This window comes from Convolutriloba macropyga, chromosome 1 (genome assembly GCF_964194025.1).
Source record: "Convolutriloba macropyga chromosome 1, txConMacr16.3, whole genome shotgun sequence".
Taxonomy (NCBI): Eukaryota; Metazoa; Xenacoelomorpha; order Acoela; family Convolutidae; genus Convolutriloba; species Convolutriloba macropyga.
This window is the reverse complement of record NC_134468.1, coordinates 58,653,155-58,675,397: the sequence shown is the minus strand read 5'-3', so window position 1 is coordinate 58,675,397 and position 22,243 is coordinate 58,653,155. Positions and strand designations below refer to the sequence as shown.

Below are 22,243 nucleotides of genomic sequence, written 5' to 3'. Positions count from 1 at the left end.
AAATCTTGACAAAAAAATCAGCATTTTAAATACTATAATATTTTACATTAAACATAGTGAAGTTTTAATTGTTTGTTTGTCTCATAATGGACAATTAGTGTACCAGCCCAGTCACTGATTTTACAGTCTACTTTAATTTTTGCGAATTTTTTTAGGCCTTGTGTTCTTTATCATAAATGGACTTTTGAGGCAATGGATGCCTTCTTGTTGCGGAGATATACAAAAATGGAGTAATTAAAAATCTGAAAACATTTTGAATAGATCGTTGCAAAAAACAATTCTATTTCTCCAAGGGTTTTTGAGGTTTCAAATTCTCCGAATTCACTTTCTCCCGTCCAATATTTGTGCTAATAACTTAAGAAATCATTTGGAAATTGAATGATAAGTTTGATTGGATGTTAAAACAAATTGACAACAGATCCTCGAAATTGTATACAACAAATTAAATTTAGAGAACAGCTGAGAGAAAAAAAAGACAACTTTTACAATCCTTAAAAATGTGAATAAACTAAGCAAAACAAAAAAAATTATATACTTACTACCCTTACTCAAAACGAATAGTACGTTATTCTCGCAACCTGCTTGAGAAGTTATATCCAATTGAACGTTTGAAAGTTTTCATAATCAAAACTATCGAATTTAAATATAAAATTGTTTCAAAAATAGTTTTGAAACGTAATTTGAGACATTGGGATTACAAACATATCTTGTTTAGATTATTGCTTATTTTTTTGTTATCGATAGCACAGAAACAGAGGACATTTATAATTGCAACGATAGGAACACGAAAAATGTCCAGGGAGACAGATTCTTAAAATTTCGGTATTTTGAGGAAGTAATGAGACACAATGCTTTTCTTTTTTCGTTTTTTTAAAACATGAGAGGGCATATTTCTTATCAGTCATTGTCAGAAAATATTGTATCGATAGGCAAGTCTGGTAAAAAAGCGATGTATTGTTTAAAAAGTTATAACCAACATGCTAAGCAATTTAACTGATTGGAAAAGCACGGCTTAGATTTTCACCATGTCTTTTTAACGTTTGAAATTGTCTATTTTTTATTTTCTCATCAAACAATCTATTAACTTCGAGAAAACTCTTAACAATTTGAAAAATGTCAGATAAACAGTTCGCCTTAAATACATCGTCATCGTTTCTAGGGAGTTTTACAACCAAGAGTTTTATGACTTCTAAAACTCAACTCGAAATAGGAATGGCGGGTTCTCTTTCAAGAGAAATTTTGATAAAAACAAGAACATAAGTTAACTTTGAACGGAAAACGTTTGAAGCAATTCTCCTAAATCAAAATTCCCATAATTTTCATTTGGGTCGGGCTCCTTTTTGGTTTAACTCTTTACCGAGAAAGCTTCTATTGTACTTCAATGCAAAATTTAGATTTATAATCAAATTCTATTGGATTATAGTAGAAGGTCTTTAGACTTCAGGAAATTTTTATCACTAGTTTATATCATCGGTTTCTATCACTCGTTGTTAACGATTTCTTTGAGTGATGGGAAATTGACCTTGAAAGGTGACAGAAAACTTTTTTCTAAGTTGTTTTATGATTTTCCTGAATCTGACTTTTCCAAATTCTGTTGCAGTGGATATTCCTAATATTGCCTTGGCCAGTTTGGAATAAAAAAAAACGGCGGTTGTTTACCTCAAATTTTTTCGGTTTGATGAAGAATGGATCTTGAAAATTCTTTTCCTGGCATGTAACTTTAAAGATTTGGCAGATGAGTTTTCAAATTCCTTCTTCATCTCTAGTTTTTATTTTTTAAACCTCTGAAGTTTGAATGCATGTAGCACAGTTCGATCAAAAAGATCTTCAAAAATCAGAACCGGTCTTGCAAAACATTTTTCCTCTTAACGTCAATAAGGACAATTTTTTTGCTCAACTGTTATGTGCATTTACTTTGACTACCGTGGATTTTTAGACAAGGCTTTTCAATGATCCTTTCTTCAAGTCTTCAAAAAAGGAATTTGTGTTTACATTTGCACAACGATTGAAAAATAAAAACAATCAGCAAATTAATTTATTATTGTTCCAAATTGTATTTCAGCCCTAGTTGTCTTAAAAAAGTCTGCAAGTTTTCAATTGTTCAGAGGATGGCAAAGTTAACTTTACCTGAGTTAAGTTTCCTTGGTAACTTTACCTGAGAATACGTCCTTTATAGTGATTGGGAGAATAAAAACGAATCAACTTGATTTTTTAATTTTCACTATCAACTTTTTCCTGTTGCTTCCATTATGTGCATCCAGGCCAAGCTACCTTACTCGGTTATCATACTCGTTAATAACATTCTGCCACCATCGGATTGTCAGACATTGCAAGATAGTTTCGGTTTGCCCTTATTGCGCTTCTTAACTGATTGCTGGAACAATTTAGCCATTGAGTCGCTGATACTATCAAGGCTTTGTATCAGTTAATGGAAAATGTTTCTTATTTAATCTTCTAATGATCCAAGAAAATTTTTGCCTCCGGATACAAGGGTTATTATTTGACGAATTAACTGTTTTCAGGTGAATTCGACTTGTTCTCGTCCTTATCCAAAGTTTGGTTTTCTCTTTTCACGTTTCTTTATAGAGTTGAACAATTGAAAAACAACCAAATATGGACATGGGTTAGGCAAACAAAAATAAAAAATGTTTCGGAAACTGAAATATTTCTGAAGTTGAAGCTGCGGACCAAATCCATAAACATGTCGGTGCAGTACATTTAAAAAAATAATTTGATAGCTCTTGTTTAAAATTCTGTTAAAATATATTATCTCGTGTGACTTTGTTGTATTAAACTAATTCTTATTTAGTGAAGATTGGTCTTGCTCATTTGTGTTTCTTATTTGAGCAAGTTTCTGGATTCATCTAGCTTTAATTTAAAAACTTTTTATTGAATTATATAAACTTCTATGGAGGCGGTTGCATGGATTCTAAATTAACCTCAAAAACCTCCAACAAAATAGAAACATCTAAACTTTGATAATTGCAAGGCAGTTTAATTGATTTGATAGTTTGATAATAATTAAGGAAACATTCGAATATAGCAGGAGAATATTTTTTTAAAATCAAAACAGTGGGTTTTTTATTCGAACGTTGTCCCAGCAAAATTTTGGCATGCATGATGTTAAGTTTCCGAAGCACATGGCACGTGACCACGATTGCCTGTCCTCAATTTTAACGAATTGTTTCACGAGTTCGCTGGTGATTTTTCGGAAGGTACTGCAGATTGTCGGCCAATAAAATGAGTTTCTTAAAAACAACACTTTGCACCAAAAGTGAGGCACACCAAAATGGGACCCGTTAAAATAAAACCCTCATCATTTGGGAACGACCACCCTTGATGATATTTGACTATTTTCATTAATCTACACAATTGTTTTGTTAATTGATTTCCTCGTCATTCTTGTGCGGGCGGACTGACTGCAATATAATTCTCCTCTTTGTACTTGTTCAGCTCCGGAACCCCTTTTGCCGACGTCTTGATCGCTTTAAGGTCCCTGTAGAGCGTCTGAAATGATGGTCGAATCCCGGGTCGGTTCCAGCACCCCGTCATTATAGTGTACCACTCGTTCGAACAGTGCACTGGTTTGGGCATTTTGTAAGCGTTGTTAGTGACGCATTTTGATAGAACATCCGTGTTAGAGTACTCAGGGTACGGGAGTCCCCCCAAAGTCACGATTTCCCACATGACCAGACCAAACTGCCAGACATCTGTCTTGGTGCTGTAGACGTTGTCACTCACGCTTTCTGGTGCCATCCAGCGCCAAAGAATTGGTAGTTGATGCACTGATGCACTCATCTCAATCGCTTTCTCGCCTGTAAAAAGCAATTTTTGTTAGTTCGCTGGCAAAAACCAATCAGCATTGGACTTGATTAATGAATCTAAGAGAAACAGACTGAATATGACAAAGGCACTAAAACACTAAGGTCCAGCTTGTTCGTCAACCTGAGTTTATCACATTTGTAAAACTCATTCCTTCAACCCACACAATTGAATTGATCAATGACATGGAACTGGCAATCGACATTTTTCCCTCAACGTCAAACTATGACAGTCAACGAAGCATATAATCCTATAGGCGCAAAAAACAATTAAAAAATCTAATTTTCCGGAAACTGCAGTTTCAAAGACAAGCAATAGGAAAAACACTTAATATAAATGTTGACACCAAGTGTATTTAGAATGAGTACACAATACAACAAAGTTGTGGAAACCAATAACAGACAATGTAATAAGGGACAGAAACTAAGAAATTTGGCAAAAATCAGAATTTATTTGAAAATTATTGGCGTCAAAGTACGATATACACAAAACTACATAATTAAATCCTTCATCAATGCAAAACAGCAACTTCAGAAGTCATATAACAACCATTAGCATTTTTGAATTGGACGATGAACAACTTGACTTTAGTCGTTTTGACAATAGAACAACAAGCAGAGAAAAGATTCAAAAATTCAACAAAACTATTCAGTAACAACTCGTATCTCAGTAAAAAAAAACGAAAGCTAAAAGCTGAAGCCGACAAATTGAAGACAATTAGGCCGCACTAGAAAACCAATGAGAACTGTAACGCTTGAAAAAAAAAAGCAACAAAACAACAAAAAAGCGCAAAAACGGCCAAGAATAAAAAAAATTCACAAATATGAAACTAAATAAATTAAAAGGCATACAAACCAACATTATGATCCCAAGTTGATAAATAGAATCAGGCTTTCTCATTAGCAATGGATCACACTTGCAAATAGTAGTATTTAGTTATTAGACAACCTTAATAAACAAAAGAAATGAGCAAAAATAGTCAAAGAGAAAGAAAGAAAGGCTTAGAACAGAAGTCAAAAATTCACTCAATTAAAAAAAACCTTTTTAGCATTCGATGAGAACTGCAAACAAAGAGATTGACTGGTAAGACAATAAAAAGTACAAAAAATACACCCAAAACTCAATAAATGGATTTTTTAAACAAATTTAGATAAAATAAAAAAAAAAACACTAACCATGAACTCGATCCATTAATTATATTCATATGTGCTTGAATATCCAACGAGCAAAATTGTCAATAATTAGACTAAACGACAGAAAAACAAAAAAATTGCAAAATTGGAAAGACTCCGTCAATCGATGATAATTAATTCAAAATTAGTTAAACCTTTAACCAATCAGTTAAAACTATAACATTGCTTCTATTACGCCCCACAATTGTGTCATTTAGATGGTTCATCATTAATACTAAGAAACCGGACAACAAAAAACTACAAAACAGGCAAAACTCGCAGATATTCTATTAAAATAAACAGTGTCTTATTCATATGAACCAATAACTCTCTCTAGACGAGTCAAAAAAACATAACTATGCAACACTAGAACACATTTATGACCTTTTGAAACCACTGGTTAAGAAAATCAGGGGAAACAACAGCAAAAATGGAAGTCAGCGAAAATGGAAAATGCTGCACGTCAAAAAGTCGCTTTCCGAAACCAAACATTTTGTTCAAATACAAATCTCTCATTCCAATTTAAAAGCAGGTTGAAGAAAATACCTTTCAAATTTACTTCCTTTTTTGCATCATCACTCTCTAATTTGACTTCAGTTTAACATCAAAATGTCGAAAAACAATCGTTAACGGATCTTAAAAAAAACAGCTCGCAAATACCATCCAAGTCCTTTGGATTGTTACATGATATATGGTCTTTGCTAATTTGCTATTGGCCACCCAATTAATTTTCTTATTAATCTTATAAATTAATCTTATTGGAAGTAAAATGTCAATCAAATACCAACAAAAACATTCCTATTATATTACTGAGAGGCTTAAAATAACTACCCAAACCAACTGAACCTAACTCTGAGAAAAACTGAGATGAAAATATTTGGATCTCAAAAAAATTGTAGGATGTAATAAAAACACAATTTAATGTGATCACAGACTGCGCAAAAAAATGGCACTCTTCTTGCAATATAATGCTTCGTTTACAAAAGTAACTACGACAAAATATATAACAGGAAGAAGCAGGAATTAAAATGAAAATTTGATTATATTTTTAAGCATAAATAAATAATTGTTTTTGTTTTGTATGATTAATCAAATAGGCTGTTAAGGTGTCTCCAATATTAATAGAACACGTACAAATGTCACAAAAATTTTCGCGAGATAGATGACGCTCCAGAAAATTTTGAATCTAGACAAAACAAAAATCAATCTCTTAGTGGTTTTTGCTTACATTCCAAAAACCGACAAAAGTTAAAATTCAAGAAGACTGACCAAGTGTGCGTCAGCAACTCGGAACGTTGGAACCATTAAACATTATTTTGTTACATACAAAGGGACATCATTTTTCAAATTTTTAAAAATAAATTTTCTATTCACTTGCAATTAGCAGACCTGTGTTTGTGAGTGTGTCCGTGCGCGCGCGTGTGTGTGCATTTGTTTGCGTATGCGGAGGGGCAATCATTGTGGCGGTAGGTGGCTGGGAGGAGCTGGTTGCGAGTAGCTAGGGCTGGGGTAGATAGGGCGGGGTGAGGGTAGGTAGTTGGTGTTGGGGTTAGTGGGAGGGGGTCTGTGTAGTTAGGACAGGTAAGAGGGCTTGCTATGAGAAAAAAATTCTCGGAGCGACCTTTTGGTCTTTGTTTTTACCATCAATCCTAATTACTATGCATAAGTACCTAAGCTATTGTTGAAGTCTTATAATCGAAAATAAGACCACGCTCTAAAGCAGAAGTCAATGTTTGAAAACAAAAGTCAAAGTTCAAGTCATGAACAAATATATTTTCAGCAAAAAACCTTCAATCAACTCTCGTTGAGATAGCCACAGTTGAATAACATGTTAGCGCTAATTAACACTACGATAGCTGCTGCGTCATTAGACTACCAGTTTATCAAATTCTTTTATCGCCACTGGATCTATAAAAGAGTGTGATATCACAGGAACACTGTGATAAAGTTGTGGGACGGTTGTAAGCGCAACAATATTCGATTAAAAACATTACCACAAGGTTGTTATCGCCCTCTCGGCTTCGCCTCGGAGATTGATAACTTCTCGATGGCTATAACAACTGTGAGGTAATATTTGTAACAATACTCGTCTTCGATTCGTAACAATTAGTGTCGTCGCAGCTGAAACCGTCACAGTGGCAATAAAACAAAGCCCAGAATTGTATACGGAGTCAGCAGAATTCTAAACTCGAACTAAATAAAACCGAGCTCAGAATTATTAACTTAGAATTATTTCAGAAAACTGTTTGATTTAAATTAGTATGTTATGTTTATTTCAAACGGAGAATTAAAAAAAAAACAAAGGGACACTTGAAAACAGGCCCTTTATTTCTCACCAATAGATTAGAGGACAGATTTGACAGTAAATATCATTCGAGAAGAAATTTTTCACTGTGCAAATTTTTTGTCTATTAAATGAAAATGAAAATCCCCATGGTGGAAATGGTACAGTGTATTTAGTTTGTACGAAAATGGGGTAAATTCTCCTTGCAAAACTTGAGCTTAAGAAATAAACTGTGTGAACTTAAGATAACAAAACAGGAAACGGTAGAAAAAGCAATTTTTTTTACCTGGGATAGGTATTGTAGACTTGGCCATTCCGAAGTCACAGATACGACAGCGGCCTTGGTTGTCCACGAGCACATTTCGAGCGGCAAGGTCTCGGAATACGTAACCGTTTGAGGCCACATGTCTCATTCCCCGAGCCACATCCAGAGCAAAGTTCACCAGCTGACCACCACTTCTCTGAACAGTTGAGAACTGCGTTATGAGAAATAGCGATCAGGAATTAATTGGAGCGAGTTTAGTTTCCAATTGAAATGAAAATTAGAGGTTGGCATTTTTGTATTTTCCAAGTGTCACCGCTTTCCATTGATCGGAAAAAGTGATCACAAACATCTCTATATGCTATTAACACTCCAGCTTAGTTTACTGGCCATGACATGGTTTCGGAATCGGAAACCATAAAGGTAAATTGGATCTTAAGGTAAATTGGATCTTTTCCGTTTGTGCCCCCCCCCCCCCCAATGTGTTATGCACATCTCAGTTACAGAGCACGTGTCATTACACGGGAAATCATTATGTAAAAATATGGCACGTGCATCTGGGGGTTGCAAATAATATGCACCCACTAAGCTGGGGGCACAAACGGAATAGATCCGTTAATTTATCACAATGCCGTGCACAAACTGCATTGAGTACAAGAGAAAAAACAATACTGAGCAGATAATTTTTGTGCAACTCAATTACCTGAATCTCAACAAGTCCCACTCTGGAGCCAGAAGGTTCTCCGTGCGACTCAGTATCTCTCAATTCCAACAAGACAGTCTGCAGATTGCCTCTATGGTACAATGGAAACACAATATTCAACTGTGGCTGCTCCCCATCCCCCATGTACGTTATACCCAACAACTCAATCACGTTCTGATTACCCGTCAACTCAGTCAGGATCTCAAACTCATTTTGTAACTCAGATACAATCAGCAGATTCAGTGGATCTCTTGCACGTTTTAAGGCAACTTGGCGACCATCGCTTGGGTTCCAGAGACCGGCGTGGATTGATGCGAACTCGCCGGCGTCCAAAGTTGACCGTATCTGAAACTCATCTTGCGGAATTTGCCATTTACTGTTGAGCAAATTGATCTTTGCAAGTCGTTCAGCCTGTTTGGATTTCTCGAAATGCTCCCAATTGATTCCCTTTTTTAATTTTTTCAGGTTCTTCTTCCTGGGCATTTTCCGCTTTGTTTCTTTGAGACTGCCTTTGCTGAACTGGATGTAGACTACTAGCCAGATCATGCACCCGATGATGGTTCCAACTGCAAGGAGCGCGAAGACCCAACCCTGGACATCGTCACTATCTCCATCTGATGATGACGTTTCTTCCAACAAATCAACACAACGGTATGTCGATATCATATCTTGACACCTTTGACCTTAAACACAAACTAGGACGAAAGTTAGTTTTGACAAATTAGGACAGATAGACAAGCCTCTTTCTAGATCACATAGTTCTAGTTTTTTCACCATCTAAAGAAACTGATCTCATAATAACCGTTTGTAACGACTTTTCTGAAAGACTTTACCCTCAGATAAACTCATTTTTGGCCGGAAACAGGTAAAAACGAGGATTGTAAATTTAGTTTGGACTACTCAATTCAAGATCGGAAACCCGTTTAAAAGCGGTGATTGTATGTATTTTCCAATATTTCAAATATTCCACAACGTTTTGAATCAGCAAGCACTATCGGCATATTTCTCACTGCGAAGAAAAAAAACCATTGAAATGACGTGGTTGCAATATTTAAGAGACTCAATTTGAAAATAAACACCGAACTTTTAATATTTGCAAGAAGCACCAATTGGAGCAAGCATTTTAGTTATATAAACAGCAGACAAATTTCGCTAACAGGAAATTAAAGGAGAACCAAAATGAGTATTGCAAACAATTCTTCAATAAATTACCAACAAGCAAAGGACAATGGAAATGTTAATAATTACGATAATTATTGGAAATCATAGGTTTAAAAATTCTCCCAGGTTCATTTGAGTTTTAGCCTCCTATCTGTTTTATTTGTATGTTTAATAAATTCCTATAGTAGAGTTTGAGGATGTTGGTGTTTCGAATTTGTTGTAAACTTGAAAAGACTTAAGAAATATCTCAGTATATTTAGAAGATTGGGTTCTGGAAAAAGACTTTTGTGGTTTGTTAGAAGATTGAGAGAGAAGCCTGAGAAGCTTCGAAGAACAAGAAAGAACGTCAGAACGGGTTATAAGAGATGCCCAAGTTCGAGGGTTTAAGACCAGTTGGTGTAAATGGGTAGCACACTAGGCTTGCAAGTAAGAGATGCTGGTTCGAATCCAGAACTGGTTCATTTTGACAGTAGTTGCACCTGCCTAGACCCCCTAACATGGTTGAAAGTTGAAACCCTGGTTGATAGTTTTTCACAAGGTATTAGAAATCTCTTCCCATTCAAATTTCCCCATTTTCAGGTCTAAACGTTATGTCGCACACAGCCTATCAGAAGAACCCTAAAAATAAACGTTATATCAGAAGAACCCTAAAAATAATTTGAGCAAAAGTAAACTTTTTTTGATTGAAAATCTTCGCGAACCATCTTTTGATGTTATACAGGTACTCATACAAACTGATAAATTTAATTGTAAAATTTAGCAAATTTTTCGCCAATAAAAAAGGAAAATTTGACAAATAAGAACAAAAGTACAAAAGCAAAGACAGTATGTTGTTCCAAAATCAGAAATCTATGAAACCCTGTACAATATGGGAAAAATGAGAAGAAAAGTAATAAGTCAAGAGAGGACGACTTTAGTTTTGACTCATTTGTCTTGATTTATCTTCAGCTACATCACAAAATGCGGCCTATCATCCAGGGCCAATTGACAAAACTGACACACTCAGAACGCACACAAAAATCAATTCAACCATATCGGTCAATCATCATGATTTACATTATAATGAAAGCGGACAAGAAGTAAGAATTTTCCATTTGACCAGCTCCGTGTCGTCTTCAAAACGAATTGCTCTGGAATAAAAATTGGAAAGGTCACACAGTTGCGAGTTTCCTACTCTCAATAGAAAAATTTGAGAGAATTAGGAAAAATTACCTTGTTAATTGAGTCTTACTAACGGCGCACTTAGCAGTCAAGGAATAGATTAAACAAAGACATTCACAAAAAAGAATTACAATAAATTGTCAAAATGTTCGCAAAAAGTTGGAAAAATGTTCGCAAAAAAACATTTCGAAAGTTGCAACTTCACTAACTGTGGACAATAATGTGACTGCAAAAAATTGAAATTTGATGAAATGCATCAGACGGTTGTCTTCGTATTGTTTGTTTTCTGTGTTAATAAGACCTTGCAAATCTGAGTGAAGTTTCCTGATAAGAGCTGTTCAAGTTGCAAAAAAGATTTGGTTCAAATAATTCAAGGAGTCAAAAAACGACTCCATATCTACTATATTCCAATGATTGACCGTTTGAAAAACGAAAAAACATTCTATTCAATCTATCGACAAAGACAGAAAGTATATGTATACGTAATGTGATTGTTAAACCAAAGCACAACTTTTCGTGGCGATTTATATATCCAGTTTTATTTTATAGTCAAAGTAAACCTTCCAAAAACAGTTAACAATTTGTTAACCAACCTGAGGCTGGACAACGTCAACTACAACCAGTTTTCAAGATAGCAAAAAAAGTTATATAAATTCTATTTTTGTTACCATACCGTGGATAAGTTTGGCAGTGCAGACACAGCAACACAGTATTGGACTTGACAATGAACCTGTACAATGAAATGCGTGTATAGTCGTGCAAACGTACACCAAAAGCTCGCTCAAATATTTTGGTGACAAAATTGGATGCATTTTTTGAAAAAATGTAAAACTGAGTATGAGAATTTTTTAATTAATGGGAGAAATTTATGAAACTCAACGCCTCTCAAACTAACAATGACGCAAGACTGGTTAGACTCATAACCGAAAAAAAACAAAAAGTTTTATTCAGAAAATTTTCCCTAATCTTGTTTAGTGTATCATTTTTCCGCTAAACAGTTATTGCGGTGCAAAAAAAATATTTTTGCGCTGAAACATTTTTCGCTGAAAAAAGTGAAGCAGTACTTTATCCATACAGCTGTAAATTTTAAGATTTAATCCTGTCCGAGATATGAATTAACTGACCTGCATCACACTCGACATTGAGGCAATGGTCAATCTTCTCGTCACAGAATTGTCCAGTGAATCCTGTGAAACAATTGCAACTCACTTGCCCAGTGTTGTCCACTGAACAGATTCCTACTCTACATGTGTCGTACTTACACGCCATTACACATTACACGCTACTCACCATGCATTGTTTGAAGTGAATTACGAGTTATTATTAACAAAACTAAAGCCAGAGCTCTTTTTTCCCCGGGTGCAATATGACCATTTATTAATGATATCCTTTAAACCGTTCTAATGATGTAAAATTATTGTGATGCTGATTTTAACTATTAGGCAGGCTACAGGGTCAATCCATAATTACAAGCAGTGTAGTTTATGCAAGCTTTCTATAAAAACGAAAATTTTGTTCATCCGGAAGGGATAAGCAATCAAAACCGCTCTGATTAAATTTCAAAAAAAAAGTTTCGGAACTTTATATGAACATTATGCAGTCAATTTCCTGTTTTAAAAAGCATTGTAAAAATGTAGTAGTATTATCACTCAGCCATTAGTTTTCTACGAGTCTACGAGAAGTCTTAAATTTTAAAGCAACCCGTATGCTTATGGTATTATACACCTGAAATTATTTTGAGTTCAAAATTCACTTCAAATCATATGCGATTTTTTAGGCAAGAAAATTTGTAATTTTGTAAACTTTACGAAAATCAATACAATAACTACTTATAAATGAAAATTGTAACTGAAATCTTAATTTATAAATCTCAAATATTTCTCAAATTGATATAAAGCATCTACCGCTACTCTAATGTATTGCTGCCTCTGAATAGCGGTTAAAAGCTGCAGTTTAATAAAGTCCAACCAAGAAAGGTGCAGAAATTTAAAACCAACACAATCAAATCAGAATAGCTTTTAAACAGTCATTTATCTGCGCGAATAAACAAATTGTTTAGATCAAAAACATTTCAAATAAAATTTGAAGAAATTTCGATAAGATTTCACAATTACACAATTTCTGTTCAAACTAAGGTGATAATTTTTCTCTCAAGATATGCAAGCTCTGATATGGAGAAAATTTGCATTTTAGAAACATCCAACAGTGGTGATGTATAATCTGTTTTAAGCAGATCGAGTTATTCCATATTGTTAAACACAGAGCGAGAGAGAAAATATGGGATGAAAATTGTTGCTTATCTAACTTTGGCATGGAAAATGGAAAAATTTAAGACACCATATGTTGCAAACAAACACGATGAAACAACTAAAAGTGTATTCAATGGTTCTACCAGCATGGCGGAAAAACAACAAGCTTTTTCTAAATTGGACCAAAATTAATGCAAATTTATTTTTCGTCTGATGTTGAATAGAGCAAATCGTTAAATGGTCAAATTATTCAGTCTGAAATAACCGCTCGCAATGTATTTCAAATGGAATTTGTTTGGTTTTTAAATGGTATTTTGAAACAGGTAAATGTAATTCAATCTAATCGCCTCATTCTAATTGGATTACTTAATTTAATCTTTCGTCTCTCATCAAAAGCTAATTCAAAGTACAGTTGCTAATCTCATTCAGAAACAAAGGCGTGATCAAATTTGTCTTTAAACGCAGGCATTCTAATCGCGAAATAAGAATTCGGAGATAACAAAGTAAACAAACATCAATAATCAACAATACTCCCATTATGAAGAATGCTCAATTTGTGTGCACAAAATATTGATTGTTTATTTCTTCCAGGCTTTGTTTAGTTTGTTTACTTGAGAAATGCACGCAAAATCTTTTAAGACTGGAATAAGGATCGGAAAGCGATTTCAGTTCTGAAGTGAGTCATGGAAGAGACATTAATGATTGATTATAAAAGAGGATAAAAGGTGTATACAGTTCATATGCTATGGGAGTTTATTTTCTTACCATACACCGTTTAGCTGTGCAACCATTAATAATGGAGCTATCACATTACTTCACAAGCAGAACTGGTAAATGCTAGATGGATTTAGCCATTAAATTAATTCTGTTATATTCAAACGATCAAAAGGTTAAATTTCAAATATCTGTTAGGGCGTTTAACTTTGTTTGAAGTTCCTTTATTTAGCCATGAATTTAGTCTTTTTTAAAATTCTCCCGCGCACCAGAAAAGGCCCAGAATGTGCCACTTCACAAGGCGCGGAAATTGATGAAATGATCGGTTTGCTTATGATTTTCAACCCTCATTTTGGGTACAAGCCAAAGACGAGATAAAAATAATCTTCTTGCCAGATCTTGAAATATCATGTTCAGATCTTCAACCATTTTCTGGTTGAATCTGCAACAAAATTACACGGCGATGTAATTTTGTTAAATTAATTTTGATTTTTTTTGGAGCACGTGATAATTCAATTTTGAAAAGTTTCAAGAATTCGTTTGCAAAAACTGAAACACAATGTTGATGGAGACAAATTTGCGGGATCTTGCACTACTAAATTGAAATTGATACATACGTAGGTCGGGATAGTTAACAAAGAGCGCGTAAGCTTATAACGCTTTTTAGTTCATTGGGATATCATTTCCCACTTATGATGTACTTTAGTGCACTGAAGATGGCGACAAGGTCAAGGCTATGAGACAGCAGGCTGGAGTTAATAAGACTGAATGGAAAATAAAAAAGGAAAGCCCCAACGAATGGAAAAAAATTATATCCCTCGCAAAAGCAAACTTGATTTCGAAGGCAGAATAGATGCCAGTCCAATCAGCTTTGAAAATTGGCTCTGAAAGTTCTTCCAATTTAGGTAACATTTTCTCTTCCAAAATTCATTAAAAGTCTTCACGGGAATTATGTTCCAAGAAGACAAGTGCAAACATTTTAGAATTTGGGTTGACAAAGAACAAAAATTACGCAAAGAGCACACAAAACAGCAGAAACGAGTAACAAAACCAAGAGCGCTCTCAAAAAGTTTAAATAATAAATCAGAACAGCACTGACAGATAATTACCTGGGTCAGACCGAAAGAAGAAGACAGAGCTGTATTTTATCAACTGTTAAAGCATTTGAATGAAAAAAGAGACAGGGAGCTTCGGTAATGTGCGTTCGCACAAAAAGTTCCGACCCTGTTCAATCACATTTTTGACTTAATTGTCTACCAAATGAGGAACAGATTGAAAACGTTCAAAAATTGATTTAGACTCAAACCAGTAAAATTTAACTAATTCCTCATTAGAGGGCCACTGATACCTGCTATTCAGAAGACAAGGCAGACATCGATATCAAAAAAAACAACAAACCTTAATTACAACTAAAACTCAATATCTATCTATTTCTTTTGAGAAAACTTCAAAAAAACATTTAAAAATCAGAAAATGCATCAGATAATACCCAAATTGAATAAATTGACTTTCAGTTTACCAGAAAATTTTTAGGACCTGGATTTATTGATAATAATCAACATGTAGACAAAAACAAAAAAGGCAAAGCTAAGAACGCTTTTATTTTTTGGAAAATAGTTAATTTCAAAGACACGAAAACCATAAGCTCTCAAATAGCGCTCAACTATAGCTGCATAAAAAACCATTGAGACAATCAAAGTCAATTATTGCAAGAAAACGGTTTTAAATGCTTTAAAATCTTAATCTATTCAATAAAACATTGAATATAATCAATTTCGCTTTCTTTGAACGGCAATAATATAATCATTTAATTTTTATTATTGTGATAATTAGCCCACGAACAAAAACAAAAAAACTATGAAAAAGTTGTAGCTTTAAAGCAAGCCGAAAAACCATTTTAAACATCAAAACTGCAACGAAGACTATATCTTAATTCGACTGAAAATGGATATGACCTCTCGGTTGGCTGCGAGAACGCAACAAGGTGAAAGAAAGGAAGAAGAGGCAAATATGCCAAATCTGAAAACAATTATTTTTAAAAATAGAATCATAAGTAATAGCAACTATATGCTTTCAACTAACACATAATAAAAAAGATCAACATTTTACTGCCTATTAAAATGGTTCCTACTATAAAACTACAAAATAACAACGAATACAGGCTCAATCTAAATTTTCATACATATTTCTACGCAAATATAGCTTTGAAGACGAAAAAGCTTTTTGCTGAAATTTTAATATATGTTCATTTGCGTTCACGTGCAGGCAAAATTAATTAGGCAATATTTGAAATGATTCAAAAAACGGAGCCCCAATTTTGGATTAAAAAATCAGCAAAATTAAATTGAGTATTGTTGCTCGTCCTACAAAACAAATAATTGTGTTAAAAAATTACCAAAATAGCTAATAAGACAAAAAAGTCAATATATCATACATAAATTAGGATTTTAGGATAAATAATTAGTTATAGTAGCGAAAACCATTAAGTATCTACTGAAAGCACTTATTACGTTAATAGATCCTTGGATAGCAAAAAAGACATTAGAAAATCTAGACTCCGTCAAAAGATTACAAAAATAACAACAAATGCTGACAAAACTCACGAGTTCATTAAAAAGTTTTCGAAAACCTTTAGTCAGTTAATAAGACTGAATGGAAAATAAAAAAGGAAAGCCCCAACGAATGGAAAAAAATTATATCCCTCGCAAAAGCAAACTTGATTTCGAAGGCAGAATAGATGCCAGTCCAATCAGCTTTGAAAATTGGCTCTGAAAGTTCTTCCAATTTAGGTAACATTTTCTCTTCCAAAATTCATTAAAAGTCTTCACGGGAATTATGTTCCAAGAAGACAAGTGCAAACATTTTAGAATTTGGGTTGACAAAGAACAAAAATTACGCAAAGAGCACACAAAACAGCAGAAACGAGTAACAAAACCAAGAGCGCTCTCAAAAAGTTTAAATAATAAATCAGAACAGCACTGACAGATAATTACCTGGGTCAGACCGAAAGAAGAAGACAGAGCTGTATTTTATCAACTGTTAAAGCATTTGAATGAAAAAAGAGACAGGGAGCTTCGGTAATGTGCGTTCGCACAAAAAGTTCCGACCCTGTTCAATCACATTTTTGACTTAATTGTCTACCAAATGAGGAACAGATTGAAAACGTTCAAAAATTGATTTAGACTCAAACCAGTAAAATTTAACTAATTCCTCATTAGAGGGCCACTGATACCTGCTATTCAGAAGACAAGGCAGACATCGATATCAAAAAAAAACAACAAACCTTAATTACAACTAAAACTCAATATCTATCTATTTCTTTTGAGAAAACTTCAAAAAAACATTTAAAAATCAGAAAATGCATCAGATAATACCCAAATTGAATAAATTGACTTTCAGTTTACCAGAAAATTTTTAGGACCTGGATTTATTGATAATAATCAACATGTAGACAAAAACAAAAAAGGCAAAGCTAAGAACGCTTTTATTTTTTGGAAAATAGTTAATTTCAAAGACACGAAAACCATAAGCTCTCAAATAGCGCTCAACTATAGCTGCATAAAAAACCATTGAGACAATCAAAGTCAATTATTGCAAGAAAACGGTTTTAAATGCTTTAAAATCTTAATCTATTCAATAAAACATTGAATATAATCAATTTCGCTTTCTTTGAACGGCAATAATATAATCATTTAATTTTTATTATTGTGATAATTAGCCCACGAACAAAAACAAAAAAACTATGAAAAAGTTGTAGCTTTAAAGCAAGCCGAAAAACCATTTTAAACATCAAAACTGCAACGAAGACTATATCTTAATTCGACTGAAAATGGATATGACCTCTCGGTTGGCTGCGAGAACGCAACAAGGTGAAAGAAAGGAAGAAGAGGCAAATATGCCAAATCTGAAAACAATTATTTTTAAAAATAGAATCATAAGTAATAGCAACTATATGCTTTCAACTAACACATAATAAAAAAGATCAACATTTTACTGCCTATTAAAATGGTTCCTACTATAAAACTACAAAATAACAACGAATACAGGCTCAATCTAAATTTTCATACATATTTCTACGCAAATATAGCTTTGAAGACGAAAAAGCTTTTTGCTGAAATTTTAATATATGTTCATTTGCGTTCACGTGCAGGCAAAATTAATTAGGCAATATTTGAAATGATTCAAAAAACGGAGCCCCAATTTTGGATTAAAAAATCAGCAAAATTAAATTGAGTATTGTTGCTCGTCCTACAAAACAAATAATTGTGTTAAAAAATTACCAAAATAGCTAATAAGACAAAAAAGTCAATATATCATACATAAATTAGGATTTTAGGATAAATAATTAGTTATAGTAGCGAAAACCATTAAGTATCTACTGAAAGCACTTATTACGTTAATAGATCCTTGGATAGCAAAAAAGACATTAGAAAATCTAGACTCCGTCAAAAGATTACAAAAATAACAACAAATGCTGACAAAACTCACGAGTTCATTAAAAAGTTTTCGAAAACCTTTAGTCAGAAAACACAGAATTTATTTTTTTGCCTCTGCCTCACTTTAAAAAAAAATTGGACCTCTCAATGTTTTAATTTCGCTCAATAAAAATAGAATTGTTTTTAATTAGGACAAAGAAAATTGCAAAAACTATATTATACAAAACAGACAGAGTCAAAAGACAATCGAATTCTTTTTTCGTCGCAAAAACTAGCAGTGAGCCAAAAACTGGCCTTGCTATCCCTGAGGGGGCATTTAAATGCGCATTGTTCCAGATAATGAAATTTTGGGGATTATCAAAAAAAAAAATAAATGACGCATTTTGATAAAAACCGATACAAATTAGCGAAACGCCGCCATAGTGTTAGTTCCAGAACACTTCCATAGACACTAGAAGTAAAAAGAGCCCTCATTATTATCAGCGATGATTGTTTCAGATGTTTTTTTGTCCTGCAGTACCGGTGAAATTGGACAAAGAGGGCTAAAGAAGCATATCTGGTGCCATTTTCTTAATGAAAAATGAAAAGTATGCTAAATTTTCAAAAACATTTGCAACATTTTAGCTAAAAGTGTTCATTCAAGCAATTCAGCAACTATACTTTATCTTTGAACTTAAAACGATTGAGAGCATCGTTATAAATTTAACAATTTTTTTTGAAAATTGATTGAAAAATTCAAGCATAGTGAAAGAGTTAGGAAAAATGTGAGCAAAGCAACCGAAGTGAGCCTAACGTTCACAAAATTTAGTTCTCCATAACTCTTCGTAAAAAAGGAAATTCACCAAAATTTTAATTTGATTTTCTGCGCTTGACAAGCTTTCTAATGATACCACTCACAATCTGATCGACGAAAACGTTCCAACACAATTTTTCAACAATCAGAAAGAAGCTAAAACAACTAAACTGATGTGAAAAAACCGCACTTCGTCAAAGACAATTAAGGCAACTAATTTAACTGAACGAAACAAAAGTAACAAAAACAATGTGATTGGGGTCAAATTCTGAAAAAAATAGCTGCATAACAAAGCAAGACATTTTGCGATCTTAATACTAATAATTTCAAATCAAAAATGCTCACCAATTGGCTTAAGATTGATAAACTATTGCTCTAAAAAAAAGCATTTTCTGACCAATTAAAAAAATTGTATGCTACTTTGCTGTTGTCACCAGTTGCAACACAATGCAACCTGCCTTTCAAGGTTCCGCTAGGCATTTTATATTTAGGAGCTCTTCTCAACGCTAACTAATTTGGCTTTCGACAGCAAGGATGTGCGCTATTTACCTCACAATTCCAGTCCCATTGAGATGAATGATACAAATCTGGAAAAACATTTGCACGTCAATGATGATTCAGGATTTGAAGAAAAAATATGTGGCAGATATTTTTGTTGACGAAATGTTAGTCAGTTACGGCATAAGAGGACCAGTAAACAAAAAAGTTGCAGCAGACCAGGCTGAATTGCAACATTTTTGAATTGCAACATTTTTAAAGCAAAGTAATCGTCGTGTGGTCTAGCCAAAATATGTTCTGGGAGTTTCTCAAGGGTCGGTGTTCGACCCTTTTCCGTTTATTATTTACATTAAAGAATTGCCTATGATCATTTCAGTGCTGCAATAAAGACATCGTCTGTTAATGAACAAAACTAAGCGGTTGTTACACAGCGAAGTTAATAAAAAAAATGGCTTAAAGATAAGAAATTAACAATAACGCAGAGAAAACGAATTCATTCAATATCAATCTAGATAAGTCTAGATTATTCTCTCACGATGAGCAAAAAGCCATTGAGAAACTTTATTTGCTTGAAACATCTAAGGTGATCTATAGACAGCAACCAGCAACAAGAACCTATTCGATTTACATCTCGGACAAAATTTTTGTCCGGAACAGCTACTGCTTAGAATGAAAAGCAACAGCGTTAAGAATGAGAAATGAAACCAACAATACCGATGATCATCTATGAAACCAACAATACCGACGATCATCTATGAAACCAACAATACCTAACAAAAATCTCATAGTAACCTCATTCGAACAAAAAAAAATGGCTAAAACCTGAATTCCTTAAGACAACCCACTTCGATTAGAACTTCGCACAACAAAAAATCGGTCAAAGTAGCAACCCAGCCAGCGAAGTAACTAAAAATGTTAATGTATCCTACTCAAATTACCACTCAAAAATTTTTGCTTGGAATATCGGAGTTTACTGCCGATTACTACAAATCTACCGACCAGAAATCTTAGAGAAAAATGTTTTCATCAGCAATTCAGTCCCTCAAGTTGAAAGAAAACTCAGCTCGTTCAGCCAATGATGACACCTTCTCCATTGTTTAGATTTTCTGATAGAAGTTCTCAAATTCCATTTGCGATCTCGAGAATTGGTTTTTTTTGCTCCCTTTTACATCTAAGACAAAAGGGAAAAATTGCAACATTTTTGAATTCGAGAATTTATTTGGCTCCGCTACCACGTTTGACACCAATAAGGAACAAATAGTTATCTAATTCGAATCACTATTTGAAAGCATCTTCCCCAAACAAGCATATAAGCTTAACTAGCCTTCGCAATTCGATTCAAAAAAATGCAAACTCAATCTGAACAGTTATCAATGTTTCCACGTTGCCCAACAGGCTACCTTCACTAAAACACCAACAAAATTGAAACAACTAAAGGAAACATACCCGGCAGATTGCCGGAAAATAGCCGCCGTTGATTCCAATAAGCATGATTGGGATTGAAAGAATAGAAGATATTGAAAAAAAAAAGATTTTTGTACAAAAACATTTTTAAGTCCGATTTATTTTGATGGCATTTCGTAGTTGAACATACTTCTGTTTCTTAGAGAGAGGCTACACGGGCTACTATCATTGCCAATAAGCATTAGAGATGGTAACTAAGACTTATAGGAACGACGTTCAAATAGCGGGCATCTAAAATTGGGCTTTATGGGTTTATCCCGTTTCTACTTCTGACTTCAATTTTTTATACTGACTCTGTTCATTTTGAATTGCTTTGCTGAGCAACTGATGTTCAAAATCACTTTTAGCAGAATGAGAGAAGAGAGAAACTAGCCTAGAGAACTCAAAAAGATATCACGCAAAATGTTGAAAAAGCGGCAAAATGAGGTAAAGCGAAACATTTTTTTATTCGACGAAGTAAAAAAAATAGGAGCGCTATAATACCCGGCTGAGAAGATGAGGGCGGCTATTAATAAGATAGGCAGATCGACCACCAGTCCTTTAATAGACTACTTTTTGGGTTAGATTCGGACTGTCAATTTTTTGACATATACAGTCTATAGGGAAAAAGCGATAAGAGAGCTTTTTTAAATTTGATATTCGAAATCAAAAGCCCAAGACTAAAACTCAAGAACTAGGGCATATAAGTTTGGCACTACTTAGATGCACACTATTTTATGTTCATCAAATTTAAAGTTCCATATGTGAGTTCAGAAGTCATTTTTGTGAGTGAGGTAAGTCACGCAATTGACCTAAAAGCAGAAATGACGTGAGACACACAAATTTTAACTGCAAAGCAATAGAAATCACTGGAGTCAATTCCAAGAAGTCAATTCCAAGAAGTCAGGTCGTAAAAATCATCGATGGAGACGACGAATTAAAAAAACAGCAGGACAAGTCCTGACGTACAATTCAAAGAATTTTCATTGACTAAACAGAAAGACTAGACTTAGAATGGACTATGAGTGAATTGAGACAACCATTTTTAAAAAATCAGATCATAAAAATAAGAAAAAAACAGAAAATCAATGTCAAAATGCCGCATGTGAACGAAAAAAACCACTAGCGAGAAATTAAAATTTAATTCAATTTAAAAAAAATAGGCCTAGAATGAGCTGTCAATGGATTGGGAAAACCATTTAGAAAAAAGCCGATCCAAAAAATCGAAAAAACAGTAAAAATCAGAGTGAAATTGCCGCATGTGAACAAAAAACCACTACCGAGAAACCGAATTTTTGATCAAACAACGTTTTCTCACTCTACTTTAAAATTAGAGCGAAAAAAATTGACGCCGCAAAATCACTCGCTTTTTCGCTCCATTTCCTGTTTCGACGTGACCAAAATCACCACTCCAATTTGACTTCAAAAATCATGAAAATGTGTGAACAGATCTTAAAAAAAAAGACAGCGCCCCAATACAATTCAAATTCTTTGAATTGTAAAAACCACGATGTCCCCAATAATAGCCGCTATCGCTTCGCGGCT

The 22,243-nt window shown here is 33.9% G+C and overlaps 1 protein-coding gene across 1 annotated transcript; it reads right to left on the bottom strand.

Annotated features, from left to right (window-relative positions):
- Positions 1–2,918: 2,918 nt before the first annotated feature.
- On the bottom strand, positions 2,919–13,388 carry LOC142350155 (tyrosine kinase receptor Cad96Ca-like). The gene is made up of 5 exons (XM_075401980.1): positions 12,319–13,388; positions 11,690–11,847; positions 8,244–8,926; positions 7,565–7,739; positions 2,919–3,815 (listed from the first exon to the last, which is right to left on the bottom strand). Exons 2-5 carry the CDS (start codon positions 11,832–11,834, stop codon positions 3,397–3,399), a joined length of 1,422 nt encoding a protein of 473 aa, XP_075258095.1. The 5' UTR covers positions 11,835–11,847; positions 12,319–13,388; the 3' UTR covers positions 2,919–3,396.
- Positions 13,389–22,243: the final 8,855 nt, after the last annotated feature.